General features: G+C 49.1%; 1 protein-coding gene across 1 annotated transcript in view; it reads right to left on the bottom strand.

Annotated features, from left to right (window-relative positions):
* FHOD3 (formin homology 2 domain containing 3) overlaps positions 1-14,760 on the bottom strand; it is a 326,323-nt gene that overhangs the window by 185,068 nt on the left and 126,495 nt on the right. The window contains 1 exon segment of the mRNA XM_068166897.1: positions 1,124-1,229. Coding sequence (XP_068022998.1) covers positions 1,124-1,229 — 106 coding nt within the window.

Below are 14,760 nucleotides of genomic sequence, written 5' to 3'. Positions count from 1 at the left end.
TTGGCAAAGACCTCTTTCTGGGAAGAACTTTCTCCTCACCTCCAGCCTAAACTTCCCCTGGCACAGCTTGAGACTGTGTCCTCTTGTTCTGGTGCTGCTTGCCTGGGAGCTACTACTCAAGTACATCTATTTCACTGTACAACTACTGACAGAAGGTGTAGTCTATGGTGCTGGTTTGGTTTCTCACACACTCCCAACATTTGTACACTCTCATCTCCAAGTTCTCTGCATGAAGCCACACTTCCTGTTTGCATCCTTGTTTTCACTTATTATTTCTGGTTCTTACAAAGTCCTTCTCCTCATTTTTCCTCCTTTTGCACCTCAGTTTGAGTTTTGGCAGCTGAACACGTCCAAGGGACATCTTTAAGGCAGCTATCTATGGCAGGCTAAGAAAATTCAAACAACCAACCCATCACCACTCTGCACTCATTAGCACTAGTGACTTTCATATCACCCAGCAGCAAAGAGGCCTCGGTGTGACTGTCCTCCTCTAGCACACAGCCCTTTGGAAGACTGAAAGGACTCTCCCAGTCTGCAGCCTGGGTTTCCTCATTAGCTGAAAATCTCATGCACTCATTTGGATGACAACACAACAAATAAGCTTTCTGATGGGGTAGCACACCTTTTCCACACGACTCTCTAAGCTCTCCCTTTGCTGGTGCAAAGTGCAAAGAGCAGAATGCAAACCTTTGATTATCTGTTTAAGCTTTTAAAATATCAGATGGCTAATAACTGTTTCCAGCCAACAGACCTTAACTTACAACCACGTCACTGCTTACCCCATTGCTACACATCCTGCTCCAAGATGTTATTTTGCTCTGTGTCCTTTGACACTTGCAATTGCCCAGTGAAAGTTCCAGAATGCCTTTTCTTAGAGGTACAGATTTTCAACACAATCCACAAGGCCAGCTGGACAACAGAGAGACTCTCAATATTTGAATCTTCCAATGAATTCTGCTTAGCAGCACCAATCCCCTCTGAATTACCCTGTATAACATGCAAGAATTGGGACCAAACTGGAAACACATTTCAAGACACTTAAAGTTGCAGCAGACCTGGGAAAGCTTCAGAGCAAAAAAACAAACCCAACATAAACCCAAACATTTGAATGAATTTTCTTTACCTCTCAAGATGTAGTTCTGATAATTCTGGTCAGCCTCTGCTCCCACTTTGATTAAGCAAGTCAGACCTTCAGCAACAACAAACTCATGAACCAAGTCTTTGTCATCCTGCCACAGGAGAAAGGAAAAGGGGTATTAGAATTCTGAAAGATAAAGAAACAAGATTTATGTAAGGATTTTATGTAAAGCATCAAATGCCTGCCTGCAACACAGACTTCAGGTTTCAGATGATATGAAAATTGACATCAATGGTGTTATACAGAAGAGCAGAAGTCAAACAATGAATTTTAAAGTTGGAATTAAATAGAATTTGATAGAATAAACCAGGTTGGAAGAGACCTTCAAGATCATCGTGTCCAACCCAGCAACCAATCCAACACCACCTAATCAACTAACCCATGGCACCAAGCACCCCAGCAAGTCTCCTCCTGAACACCTCCAGGGATGGTGACTCCACCACCTCCCCAGGCAGCCCATTCCAATGGGCAATCACTCTCTCTGTGTAGAACTTCTTCCTAACCTCCAGCCTAAACCTCCCCTGGCACAGCTTGAGACTGTGTCCTCTTGTTCTGGTGCTGGCTGCCTGGGAGAAGAGACCAACCTCTGCCTGTCTACAACCTCCATTCAGGTTGTTGTAGAGAGCAGTAAGGTCACCCCTGAGTCTCCTCTTCTGCAGGCTAAGCAACCCCAGCTCCCTCAGCCTCTCCTCCCAGGGCTGTGTTCCAAACCCCTCACCAACATTATTGCCCTTCTCTGGACACGTTCCAGCAAGTCAACCTCCTTCCCCAGAATGTCATCCTTTGTGGCCACAAGAGCACATTGCTGGCTCATGGTCATCCTTCCACCTACTGCTTAGCCTGGAGAAGAGGAGGCTCAGGGGAGACTTTATTGTTGTCTGCAACTCCCTGAAGGGAGGTTGTAGCCAGGTGGGGGTTGGTCTCTTCTCCCAGGCACCCAGCAGCAGAACAAGAGGACACAGTCTCAAGCTGCACATGGGAGGTTTCAGCTGGATGTTAGGAAGAAGTTCTTCCCAGAGAGAGTTGTTAGCCATTGGAACGTGCTGCCCAGGGAGGTGGTGGGGTCACCATCTTCCAGGGGTCCTTGCTACCCTTTTTACAGATGGGAGTAATGTTTGCTTTCTTCCAGCCCCCAGGGACCTCACCTGACTGCCAGGACTTCTCAAATGTCATGGAGAGTGGCTTGGCAACCACATCAGCTAATTCCCTAAGGACTCTGGCCTGCATCTCCTTATGACCCCAGCACTTACACATCTTCCAGTTGCTCAGACAGTCACACACCTTGTCATTGGTTACAGTGGGAGGGACTTTGCCTCCCTGGTCTCCAACTTGTGGGCCATCAACTTGACTATGTGTTCATGTGATACCAGCAGAGTAAGAAATGTAAGCAAGATCCCCTTCTTTACTACCCACTCTCCTGTCTCTGTACCACTGGCTGTGTTATCTGATGCAGGTGTGGGGGATCTTATCCGAAGGTTGAGACCGAGCAAGTGTTTTTCACAGAAGGGCACTTTGCAAGAATCCAGCTCCTCTGATGTGCAGCTTGCATGGGCAAAGTGAAGTGTTTATACTGATAAGATAAATCTGTCTGAAGCCAGCTATTTCTGCAGGCTGGATGGTTGAAAACTTTTACCCAAAGCACAAAAATTTTTACACCACAAGAAAGTGGCTTTGCTTCCAAGTAAGAATTGAGGGTTTGGAAGAGAGCTTTTCAAGGGGGGGTTTCTTTTTTCTTTTTAAGCTACCAAGCACTGCTGGAAGCTCCATTTCCTGTGCTTGGGGAAGCTGGATTACAAACTGAACACTTGGGTAAGCACACACATTTTTCTCTCTTACGTGGCTAACAGCTGGGCAGGGCACTGCCTTTCCAAGGAATCACAGAATCGTCAGGGCTGGAAGGGACCTCAAGGCTCAGCCAGTTCCAACCCCCCTGCCATGGCCAGGGACACCTCACACCACAGCAGGTTGCTCACAGCCACATCCAGCCTGGCTGCAAACACCTCCAGGCATGAGGCTTCCACCACCTCCCTGAGCAACCTGTGCCAGGCTCTCACCACCCTCCTGGGGAAAAACGTCTTCCTAACATCCAATCTCAATCTACCCATTTCTAGTTTTTTCCATTCCCCCCCAGTCCTATCCCTCCCTGACACCCTAAAAAGTCCCTCCCCAGCTTTCTTGTAGCCCCCTTCCAATCTTGGAAGGCCACAATGAGGTCTCCTCAGAGCCTTCTCTTCTCCAGACTGAACAGCCCCAACTCTCTCAGTCTGTCCTCACAGCAGAGCAGCTCCAGCCCTCTGCTCATCCTCCTGGCCCTTCTCTGGACATGCTCCAGCACCTCCAGATCCTTCCTGTACTAGGGGCTCCTGTGGTAATGGTGGCAAGGAGCAGTGTGAGCAATCTGGCAGTGCAGGCCTAGAGCCTGCCATGGTGGTAGGCTGTGCCCAGCACGGGTGCGGGAGCGGCTGGCCGTGTAGCAGGACAGTCTGTGCCTGCAGCGTGTAACCACAGCAGGGCACTGCTAGCTATAGACACAGAGAGTTACCTTGGAGTAACAGGACGCACACCTGCATCAACCACCTCGCGTGTCATTGCTAGTTTAGCCAATAATCAATAGCAGCACAGTGTGTGGTCACTCGTGAGGAGCCAGTGAAGCCATGCCAGCAATGCCCCCCGAGTTTATATAACCTGTAACGGTTTTCTTGATGCGCACTCTGCTGCACACCTCCTACCAGCTGCCAGCTCTGTGTCCGCTCTGTGCTGCGCTTGCAGGGTAATCAAACCGCACTGAAGCACTAAAGGAACAACACTAGATCATATTCATCAGCTGTATTGACTCCAGTCTCCATCCCATAGGTTCCAGAACTGGAGGCAGTACTCCAGGTGGGGTCTCACCAGAGCACAGTGGAGGGGGAGATTCACCTCCCTCAACCTGCTGGCTGTGCTTCTCTTGCTGCAGCCCAGGCTCTGGTTGGCTCTCTGGGCTGCAAGTGCTCACTGCTGGCTCCTGTTGAGCTTCTCCTCCACCAGCACCCCCCAGGCCTTTTCTTCAGGGCTGCTCACAAGCCAGTCCCTGCCCAGCCTATATCGGTGCCTGGGATTGCCCTGACCCAGCTCCAGGACCTTGCACTTGGTCTTGTTGAACCTCATGAGGTTGTCATGGGCTCACCTCTCCAGCCTGTCCAGGTCCCTCTGGATGGATCCCTTCCCTCCAGCTGTCTGCTGCACCACACAGCTTGGTGTCATCAGCAAACCTGCTGAGGGTGCACTCAATGCCACTGTCCCTGTCACCAACACAGATGATCCTAACAAGATGCTTGTCTATGATATTTTCACTAAGGAGACATTTTTTTTCTTCCATAAGCTATTCCATTGTTTGCCTGAGCATTCCTGTATCTAATCACACGCTGCACAATTCTCTCTTGTTTCTATTACAAAGTAAAACACCACACATTTTACACTGTTTATTTATTCAAATAAGGAGCCACGGGACTCCCCAGCCCGTGCTCTCCACATGACACACTACTGAGCGAGACAGCAATCACATTCTCTACTGACCAAACTTTCCAAAACAGAAGAGTTGCAATAAGCCAGCCTAGAAGTGAAAGCAACACCGGCAGCCCGGGTACCAGCCACAGCCACAAGAATCTCCTTGCTAAGCTTTGCCTAAAGGCTTGTAGGAGGGGATTGCACCCACAATGACCTCCAACAGTTGGCACACTTCACCCTCTGAGGAAGAGCTTCCATCTCTGCTCTGTCACTCTACAACAACTCTATTAAGAGAGATTTAAACCTTTATTAGAATAAACCTTTATTAGAATAAACCAAACCAGGTTGGAGGAGACCTTCAAGATCATCGTGTCCAACCCATCAACCAATCCAACCCACCCAAACAGCTAACCCATGGCACCAAGCACCCCATCAAGTCTCCTCCTGAACACCTCCAGGGATGGTGACTCCACCACCTCCCCAGGCAGCCCATTCCAATGGGCAATCACTCTCTCTGTGTAGAACTTCTTCCTAACATCCAACCTAAACCTCCCCTGGTGCAGCCTGAGACTGTGTCCTCTTGTTCTGCTGCTGGCTGCCTGGGACAAGAGACCAACCTCTGCCTGTCTACAACCTCCCTTCAGGTAGTTGTAGAGAGTGATAAGGTCACCCCTGAGTCTCCTCTTCTCCAGGCTAAGCAACCCCAGCTCCCTCAGCCTCTCCTCACAGGGCTGTGTTCCAAACCCCTCACCAACTTTGTTGCTCTTCTCTGGACTCGTTCCAGCAAGTCAACCTCCTTCCTAAACTGAGGGGCCCAGAACTGGACACAGGACTCGAGGTGTGGCCTAACCAGTGCAGTGTACAGGGGCACAATGACCTCCCTGCTCCTGCTGGCCACACTGTTCTTGATGCAGGCCAGGATGCCATTGGCCCTCCTGGCTGCCTGGGCACACTGCAGGCTCATGTTCAGCCTACCATCAACCAGCACCCCCAGGTCCCTCTCTGCCTGGCAGCTCTCAGCCACTCTGACCCCAGCCTGTAGCACTGCCTGGGGTTGTTGTGGCCAATGTACAGAACCTGGCACGTGGATGTGTTCAATCTCATGCCGTTGGATTCTAAGCTTTGCTTCTTGGGCCATCTCTAATTCGGTCTGCAGAACAAAGCCAGTAATTACACAAAGACATCCTGCATCCATGAGTTCATCATAATGTGACACATGAATGCAGTATAGGCAAAAGAGAAGACAAATATTGCCAATTCAGAGAATCATAGAATCAACCAGGTTGGAAAAGGCCTCACAGATCATCAAGTCCAACCTATTACCTAATACCTAACACCTCCTGACAACTAAACCATGGCTCCAAGTGCCACATCCAATCCTTTTTTTGAACACCTCCAGGGATGGGGACTCCACCACCTCCCTGGGCAGCACATTCCAATGGTGAATGACTCTTTCTGGGAAGAACTTTCTCTTCACCTCCAGCTTAAACTTCCCCTGACACAGTTTGAATAAAGAATGGAATGGAATGGAATGGAATGGAATGGAATGGAATGGAATGGAATGGAATGGAATGGAATGGAATGGAATGGAATGGAATGGAATAGAATAGACCAGGTTGGAAGAGACCTTCAAGATCATCATGTCCAACCTATCATCCAACACCACCCAAACAACTAACCCATGGCACCAAGCACCCTATCAAGTCTTCTCCTGAACACCTCCAATGATGGTGACTCCACCACCTCCTCGAGACTGTGACCTCTTGTTCAGGTGCTGGTTGCCTGGGAGAATTCACTATGCAGTGTAGTATTCAGAGGAGAAAAGCAAACCTTACTGGACTGAAAGAGGTGGACCATCCTCCTGTGCTGCCTGAGCTTGTGGGACAATAGAATAGAACAGAATATGCTGACAGCATGGCAATAGAGTCTTATAGGCAGAAATGGCATGGGTCATTCAGCTACTGGGCCTTTTGGAGTTGGGAGGTCATTGTGAACCTGTACACTGCACTGGTTAGGCCACACCTTGAGTCCTGTGTCCAGTTTTGGGCCCCTCAGTTTAGGAAGGAGGTTGACTTGCTGGAATGAGTCCAGAGAAGGGCAACAAAGTTGATGAGGGGTTTGGAGCACAGGCCTGTGAGGAGAGGCTGAGGGAGCTGGGGTTGCTTAGCCTGGAGAAGAGGAGACTCAGGGGAGACCTTATTGCTCTCTATAACTACCTGAAGGGAGGTTGTAGACAGGCAGAGGTTGGTCTCTTCTCCCAGACAACCAGCACCAGAACAAGAGGACACAGTCTCAGGCTGCGCCAGGAAGGTTTAGGCTGGAAGTCAGGAGGAAGTTTTACACAGAGAGAGTGATTGCCCATTGGAATGGGCTGCCTGGGGAGGTGGTGGAGTCACCATCAGTGGAGGTGTTCAGGAGGAGACTTGATGGGGGGCTTGGTGCCATGGGTTAGTTGATTAGGTGCTGTTGGATGATAGGCTGGACACGATCTTGAAGGTCTCTTCCAACCTGGTCTGGTCTGGTCTGGTCTGGTCTATTCTATTCTATTCTATTCTATTCTATTCTATTCTATTCTATTCTATTCTATTCCATTCCTATTCTATTCTATTCCTATTCTGTTCTGTTCTGTTCTATTCCTACTGCCTGGCTCCAGGAATAAAAATCACTACTTTTAAAAAGGGGAAGCTGGGAAGTCTCTCTTCCTTGCTAAGTCCACGTATCAAATAGTATGCTGGTAAAGTGCACTGTCCCCATTCTACCTTACTAGACTGGAACAAGGTCTCCTTGGAAACCCCTCTTCCAGAGATTCCTTTGCCAGGAATACAAGCTGCATAACAAGGAGACAGAACTGAAATTGAATCCCTGCATATTATGGTCAATGTGGCAGGGGGGAGGGGGAGTAAGGGAAAAAATGCCATGACACTCACAACAAGTCCCTCCCAACATGTGAATGAGGATGACTCTTTTCAGAAAGGAAAGGAGGCAAAAAAAATGAAACTGTCCTGCAAAGTCAAGATAGGATCACGAAGTTCAGCTGGTTTTAGGAGGATTAAGGGTTGGGGATTAGGCTTCATTCATTGAAGAATGTAAATTAGCAGCAGAGTGACAGCAGCTGACTGGTGAGGAAAGGGAGGAAGGAGGAAGCAGGTCAAAGAGCAAAGCACACACAACTGCAGGCTTTGGCTGGCATCGACTGCAAGTGACAACGGATCTGGTGCTCCCCCACACGAAAGTAAATGCAGGACTGCTGCTCAATACTCTTGAAAAGCCTTCCCTGTTATTAAGCAAATGAAAGCAGAATGACAAACCCCACATTTCTGTTAGCAATAGCAGCGATGATGGAGAGGTCCTTATTCCACCCTACCTGCTCCTAACAGTGCCAGGAGAATAGGAATCCATTGATCTTCTTTCCCAATAGTTTCTCTGGCTCTGGTGAACCTCTGCATACACCAAAAACCTCCAAACACCTCCACAGGCTGTTCCTAACCTGACTGCCCTGGGCAGCAGCACCAATGAGGCACCACAGAATGCAATGCTATCACCTTCATGTCTACAGCTTTCCCATATGATGTCAAGTGATGAAACAATGCTCTGCCCAAGTAGGAGTGGAAAATTGCCAGTCATTTTCTCTCATCCCTCCTTTCACTTGCCTACCTCTGTGACCACAGAGCCTACATTAGAAATACACAGCATAAAGGCTCCACAAGATTCTGAAATATTGCTACCTGCCTTCACTTCTGGGGGTACCTGTCAATATCAGGCTGAACATGAGCCAGCAGTGTGCCCAGGTGGCCAAGAAGACCAATGGCATCCTGGCCTGCATCAGCAACAGTGTGGCCAGCAGGAGCAGGGAGGTCATTCTGCCCTGTGCTCAGCACTGGTTAGGCCACACCTTGAGTCCTGTGTCCACTTCTGGGCCTCTCAGTTGAGGAAAGATGTTGAGTTGCTGGAAGGTGTCCAGAGAAGGGCAACAAGGCTGGGGAGGGGTCTGGAGCACAGCCCTGTGAGGAGAGGCTGAGGGAGCTGGGGTTGCTTAGCCTGGATGCTGGGGCCTGGTCTGTCTTGAAGCATTACCATAGGCAGCTCACTTAGAATGACATAAGCAGCTAATTTAGACTGTGCACCATGACAGCTTTGTTCAGAATGTGCATGATGATAGCCTTGTGAGAGAGCCTGAACTGCTGTCCTGATGAACAGCCTTGGCAACGCTAGCAGCAGGGAGACATTGTAACAACAGGGGATGTGAATCGGGGACTGTGATTTGATCTGTGCAATGTCAACAACCAAGCAGATTGATCAAGAGGGCACATGGCCAGCTGGTGAGGATGCAGAGCAGCCAATCATGCTCCAGAATAGTGCCAGTATGCCACAGAAAAGTAGAGCTGAGAGTTCATACAGATGAACGACTTATGCATCATATCCGTGTCGCGTCCCTCCTGTTCCCACATGGATTTCAAAGGCCCTGGCACCTGGAGAAGAGGAGGCTCAGAGGAGACCTTACTACTGTCTACAACTCCCTGAAGAGAGGTTGTAGTCAGGTGGGGGTTGGGCTCATCTCCCAGGCACACAGCACCAGAACAAGAGGACACAGTCTCAAGCTGTGCCAGGGGAGGTTCAGGCTGGTTGACAGGAAGAAGTTCTTCCCAGAGAGATTGGCCCTTGGAATGTGCTGCTCAGGGAGGTGGTGGAGTCACCATCACTGGAGGTGTTTAGGAGACTGGATGAGGCACTTGGTGCCATGGTTGAGTTGATTACATAGTGTTGGGTGATAGGTTGGACTTGATGATCTCAAAGGTCTTTTCCAACCTGGTTAATTCTCTTTCTCTCTTTCTCTTTCTCCCTCTCCTCTCCTCTCCTCTCCTCTGGGATAGCCTTCCCCACTATGTATCACATCTGCTAAAGTAACCAGCAAAATTGTTGCTCCCATTGACAAGACTACAATGAAGTGGTAATAAAAGAGTTATGCCAAGCTCTATTAGAAACAGAAATCCCAGATAATTTCTGGAGTCCAACTTTCTCACTGGCTAAAGCAACAGGTTGCATTTGATGGATCAAATGGGCTTGCACTGTTTGCAGTTCTAAAAGCTCAATTTGGCTTGAAAACTGAGTAAACATAGTCAGGAAGTGATTGAAGGAGCATGTACTGCCAAGACATAATTTATAGTAACTTTCCCTCCCTTTAAACTACAGTTCCATCCTTTGGAATCCATAGTTATTGATATAACTAAAGTACTAGATTGCCTATCCAGAAGTGCCTGATGCTATCTAACTCAATCATCACTGCGTATTTCAGTTCATTTTAGAAGCCAAGTCATCTACTGCAAATACATAGGGAAAGAAATGATTCCAGACACACACACATGCACATATTTACACACATACACACATAAACTTCATTCCTACAAGTCCCCCAAGACTGTTTTGCTATTTCAACCTAAATTACTTAAGCAGCTACAAGACAATGCTATGTATGGACCAGATAAGCCTTGTATTTAACCATGAAATCTCAGCTCTACTTTGAGTCAGAACACTGCTTTCAGAAGGTAATCCAAACACAGCTCTCAGGGGTGGTAGTAGGAGAATCTTCTGTCACAAAAAGCCCACCCCTCTCAGACAAGTGCTTTTACTTCCTGATAAATGGCAGCTCAGAACACATCCCAAGACAAGAATGCTGTGCAAGTTCACTTGCTGTCTTCCTTTGCCCACACTCCCCTCAGCATACCTAGAAGAACAATTCCTCGAGGACAGGAGTGCCCTGGACTGGGGTGGCCCACAACTGAAGTTAGCTAGTAGAGGCAACTGAGGCAGTGGCAGAGGCATTTTAGCAGCAAAGGCCTGATGAGGACCTAGCAACCCCTTTGTCCCTCCGTGGAAGCTCCTTCCCCTTACAGGCTCTGTCGATGGCAATTGCACTAGAGCTACTGCACTGTCTGTACCACCTCTGTCACAGCTTCCACTACTCTGCCCTCCAAGCCTTCCCCTGCATTCCTCTGCGCTACTCTGCATGATCTCTGCCCCAGCCTTCACCCTTTCCCCACCCATGACGTGCACACCTGTGTACAGGACTGCACATATTCAGGCGTGACACAGTGGAATAGAAAGACATCAGTGTTTCCACACGGTTCCCTTGTTTCCTCTTCTCTCCTCTATTTACATGGAGCAACATTTTACAACATGCATGAGAGGAGTGACCATCCCCCTTCCTTTCAGCAACCTGCAATGCAAAGTTTGGCTGCTAATGATGATCACAATGAAAATTCACCCTGGAGCATCAATTCCATTGCATGTCCTTGACACCAGTCAGTTGCACAAGCAGCAATCATCAAATATTAGCAATGTTTTTCCCAGCCTTTAAAGCAGATCTGTGCCAGCTAATGGTAACCCCACATCACAGAAGTATTAAACCCCCAAATTTCTCTCTTTCCGAGACAAAACCAGATCAAAGGCAACACTGTTGTGCTTATGGAGCTCTACCTTGGCACCAACAAAAAGAGACAGAAACTCAACAAAAAGTGTTCAATCTACAGCCATGAATCCCCTGGAGTCTCTCCTTCTAAAACACTCTCAAGTCCACAACACAAATGATCTGTTGTTTCTCAAGAACTTGTTTGGCATTGTGCTAAAAATGCCAGCAAAACAAATGCCTCATTTGCTGGTGTTCCCCATTAGCACAGCTGAGAAGCTGCAGTGCTGATTATTTCACACCACCTCTACACAGGGATACATTTTACACTGTGTACCTTCCTGCAACTGCTTTGGGATAGTTGAAAAAATCCATGCTTTAATAGCTCCATTGCTTAACCCACTGAAACATGTGAACACATACCTGGTACTTAATGCCATAAAATAAATGTGCACTTGCCTTACAGACAGAATCACAGAATTGTCAGGGTTGGAAGGGACCTCAAGGCTCAGCCAGTTCCAACCCCCCTGCCACAGCCAGGGACACCTCACACTGCAGCAGGTTGCCCAGAGCCACATCCAGCCTGGCCGTAAACCCCTCCCTGGGAAGAGGCTTCCACCACCTCCCTGGGCAACCTGTGCCAGTCTCTCACCACCCTCATGGGGAACAACTTCTTCCTAACATCCAATCTCAATCTACCCATTTCTAGTTTTTTTCTTCCATTCCCCCCAGCCCTATCACTCTCTGACACCCTAAAAACTTCCTCCCCAGCTTTTCTGTAGCCCCCCTTCCAATCTTGGAAGGCCACAATAAGGTCTCCTCAGAGCCTTCTCCTCTCCAGCCCTAACTCTCTCAGTCTGTCCTCATAGCAGAGCAGCTCCAGCCCTCTGATCATCCTCGTGGCCCTTCTCTGGACGCCTTCCAGCACCTCCAGATCCCTCTTGTCATAGGGGCTCCAGAACTGGAGGCAGTACTCCAGGTGGGGTCTCACCAGAGCACAGTGGAGGGGGAGATTCACCTCCCTTGACCTGCTGGCTGTGCTTCTCTTGCTGCAGCCCAGGCTCTGGTTGGCTCTCTGGGCTGCAAGTGCTCCCTGCTGGCTCCTGCTGAGCTTCTCCTCCACCAGCACCCCCCAGGCCTTTTCTTCAGGGCTGCTCTCAAGCCAGTCCCTGCCCAGCCTGTATCGGTGTTTTGGATTGCCCTGACCCAGATGCCTTCAGGTTTGAGGCCCATGGGAGATACTCTCACCTGGAAGAGATTCAGACACCTTTTGATTGTTTTCATTTGTTCAAATTTTTGAAAACTACCTGTTTGGGTTGCACACAGCAAAACCCCAAAGCTTTCAGTCTTTGAAGGAGGAGGAACTGAATTTTTTGAAACAGGTTGAAAGAAAGGACGTGGGAAATAACCACTACTACTTTTTCAGCATGAACATGTGCTGGGTTACACCCATCCTGAAAGCAGGGGGGGAGGGCTTGTGAGAGCACTGTCCTCCCTCCAGGGGGCTTTCCCCCTGGGAAACTGAGTTTAGTCTGTTCCACTCCCCCTCCCTGCCCAGCAAGGCCATATAAAGGAGGACACTGAGGCCATTAGCCCTCTTGGGCCCTGCCTTTGCCTGGACAGGGACTGCTGGTGGCTCCCTGCTTCTCTGCCATGTGGTCAGGCCTGATCCTGCTCCCTGCTACCTCCACACCTCTTCAAAGAGACTGGTTTTGTATTCTTAGTTTTTTCTCCCATCCATCCTTGCTCCTTATCCTTTGTGTTATTGTTACATATATATATTGTTTAAAGAAAATTCTTTACCTCTCTACTTCCAAGCTGACTCCAAATTATTTCCTGGAGGATTTTCTCCTTCCCTTTGAAAACAACACTGAAACTGAAGACTTTTGCTGCCATTGAACTGATGCAACTGATCCTTTGCAACTTAGGAAGACAGAAGATAGATCACTTCACCCTTTTTTGCCTCCCAGACATAAGAGCTGAATTGCAAAGTTACTAGAAAAATAACCTAGAGCAGACACTGCCAGGGATGCTCTGCACCGCAGCTGGGCAGCCGAGCAAAACCCAGCCACGCATTACACTGCATTCCTGAGGGGGCTACAGCAGATAGGCTCCAGACAAAACAAGGCTTCCTGCTTCAATTCAAAGATTCACACAAATTAGAGAGTGAAGAATAGAATAGAATAGGATAGAATTAACCAGGTTGGAAAAGACCTTCGAGATCATCCAGTCCAACCTATCACCCAACACCATCTAATCAGCTAAACCATGGCACCAAGCACCCCATCCAGTCTCTTCCCAAACACCTGTGATGATGACTCCACCACCTCCCTGGGCAGCATATACAAATGGCCAGTCTCTCTCTCTATGAAGAACTTCTTCCTATCAACAAGCCCTGGTGCAGTTTGAGACTGTGTCCTCTTGTTCTGGTGCTGGGTGCCTGGGAGAAGAGCCCAACCCCCACCTGGCTACAACCTCCCTGCAGGGAGTTGCAGAGAGCAAGAAGGTCTCCTCTGAGCCTCCTCTTCTGCAGGTAAGCAACCCCAGCTCCCTCAGCCTCTCCTCACAGGGCTGTACTCCAGACCCCTCCCCAGCTTTCTTGCCCTTCTCTGGACACCTTCCAGCAGCTCAACAACTTTCCTAAACTGAGGAGCCCAGAACTGGACACAGGACTCAAGGTGTGGCCTAACCATTGCTAAGCACAGCACAGAATGACTTCCCTGCTCCTGCTGGCCACACTGTTCCTGATGCAGGCCAGGATGCCATTGGCATTCTTGGCCACCTGGGCACACTGCTGGCTCATGTTCAACCTACTATCAACCATTACCCCCAGGTCCCTCTCTACCTGGCTGCTCTCCAGCTGGTCTGACCCCAGCCTGTAGCTCTGCATGGGGTTGTTGTGGCCAATGTGTAGAACACAGCACTTCGATGTGTCCAGTCTCATGCCCTTGGCCTCTGCCCATCTGCCCAGCCTGGCAAGGTCCCTCTCCTACCCTCCAACAGATCAACTCCTGCCCCCAGCTTGGTGTCATATGGAAATCTACTGATGATGGACTCAATCCCCTTATCCAGATCATCATTAAAGATACTGAACAGGCTGGGGCCCAGCACTGCTCCCTGGGGCACACCACTGGTGCCTGGCTGCCAGCTGGCTGTGGCACCATTCACCACCACTCTCTGGGCTCAGCCTCCAGCCAGTTCCTAACCCAGCTCAGAGAGCTGCTGTCCCAGCCAGGGGCTGACAGCTTGGCCAGGAGTTTGCTGTGGGGGACTTCACTTCACAACGGTGAATGGTGGCTTCACAAGGTTTTAGTGGTGGCAATAGCTGACATTTTAGTCTCTTAGGAACTGTTTAGATGTCAGCTGGGGCATGAAGAAGACACTGTATTTGCCAATGCAATTGAGAAACTGATTGTGACAGTGTGGCTTATTTATTTTATGTATAATCTCTCAAGAGTAATGAGACATCTCCTTCCTACACCAGGATAAAACAGGTGAAGTGCTAAGTGGAACTACTGCAAATTCAATTGGACAAGGAAATGAAGGCTCTCTCTTTTTCTTGACTTAATCAAGAACCCTTTCAATAGGACTCTTGAAGGGGAGAGATGGCAGCCTGCCTCCCAAGTGATCACAGCAGCCTCTGAATCAAGTGCCTCACTGCTTCAGATCCTGAGGAGACATTGTCATTCCTGCCTGCAAGAGGGGGAGGACACCCCTCCTTCCTTGAGGCCAA

Source organism: Melanerpes formicivorus, unplaced genomic scaffold (assembly GCF_026170545.1).
Source record: "Melanerpes formicivorus ecotype bairdi unplaced genomic scaffold, bMelFor1.0.p_v2 SCAF_111, whole genome shotgun sequence".
Taxonomy (NCBI): Eukaryota; Metazoa; Chordata; class Aves; order Piciformes; family Picidae; genus Melanerpes; species Melanerpes formicivorus.
Note: the sequence above shows the minus strand (reverse complement) of the source record. Positions and strands in the feature narration are given on the sequence as shown.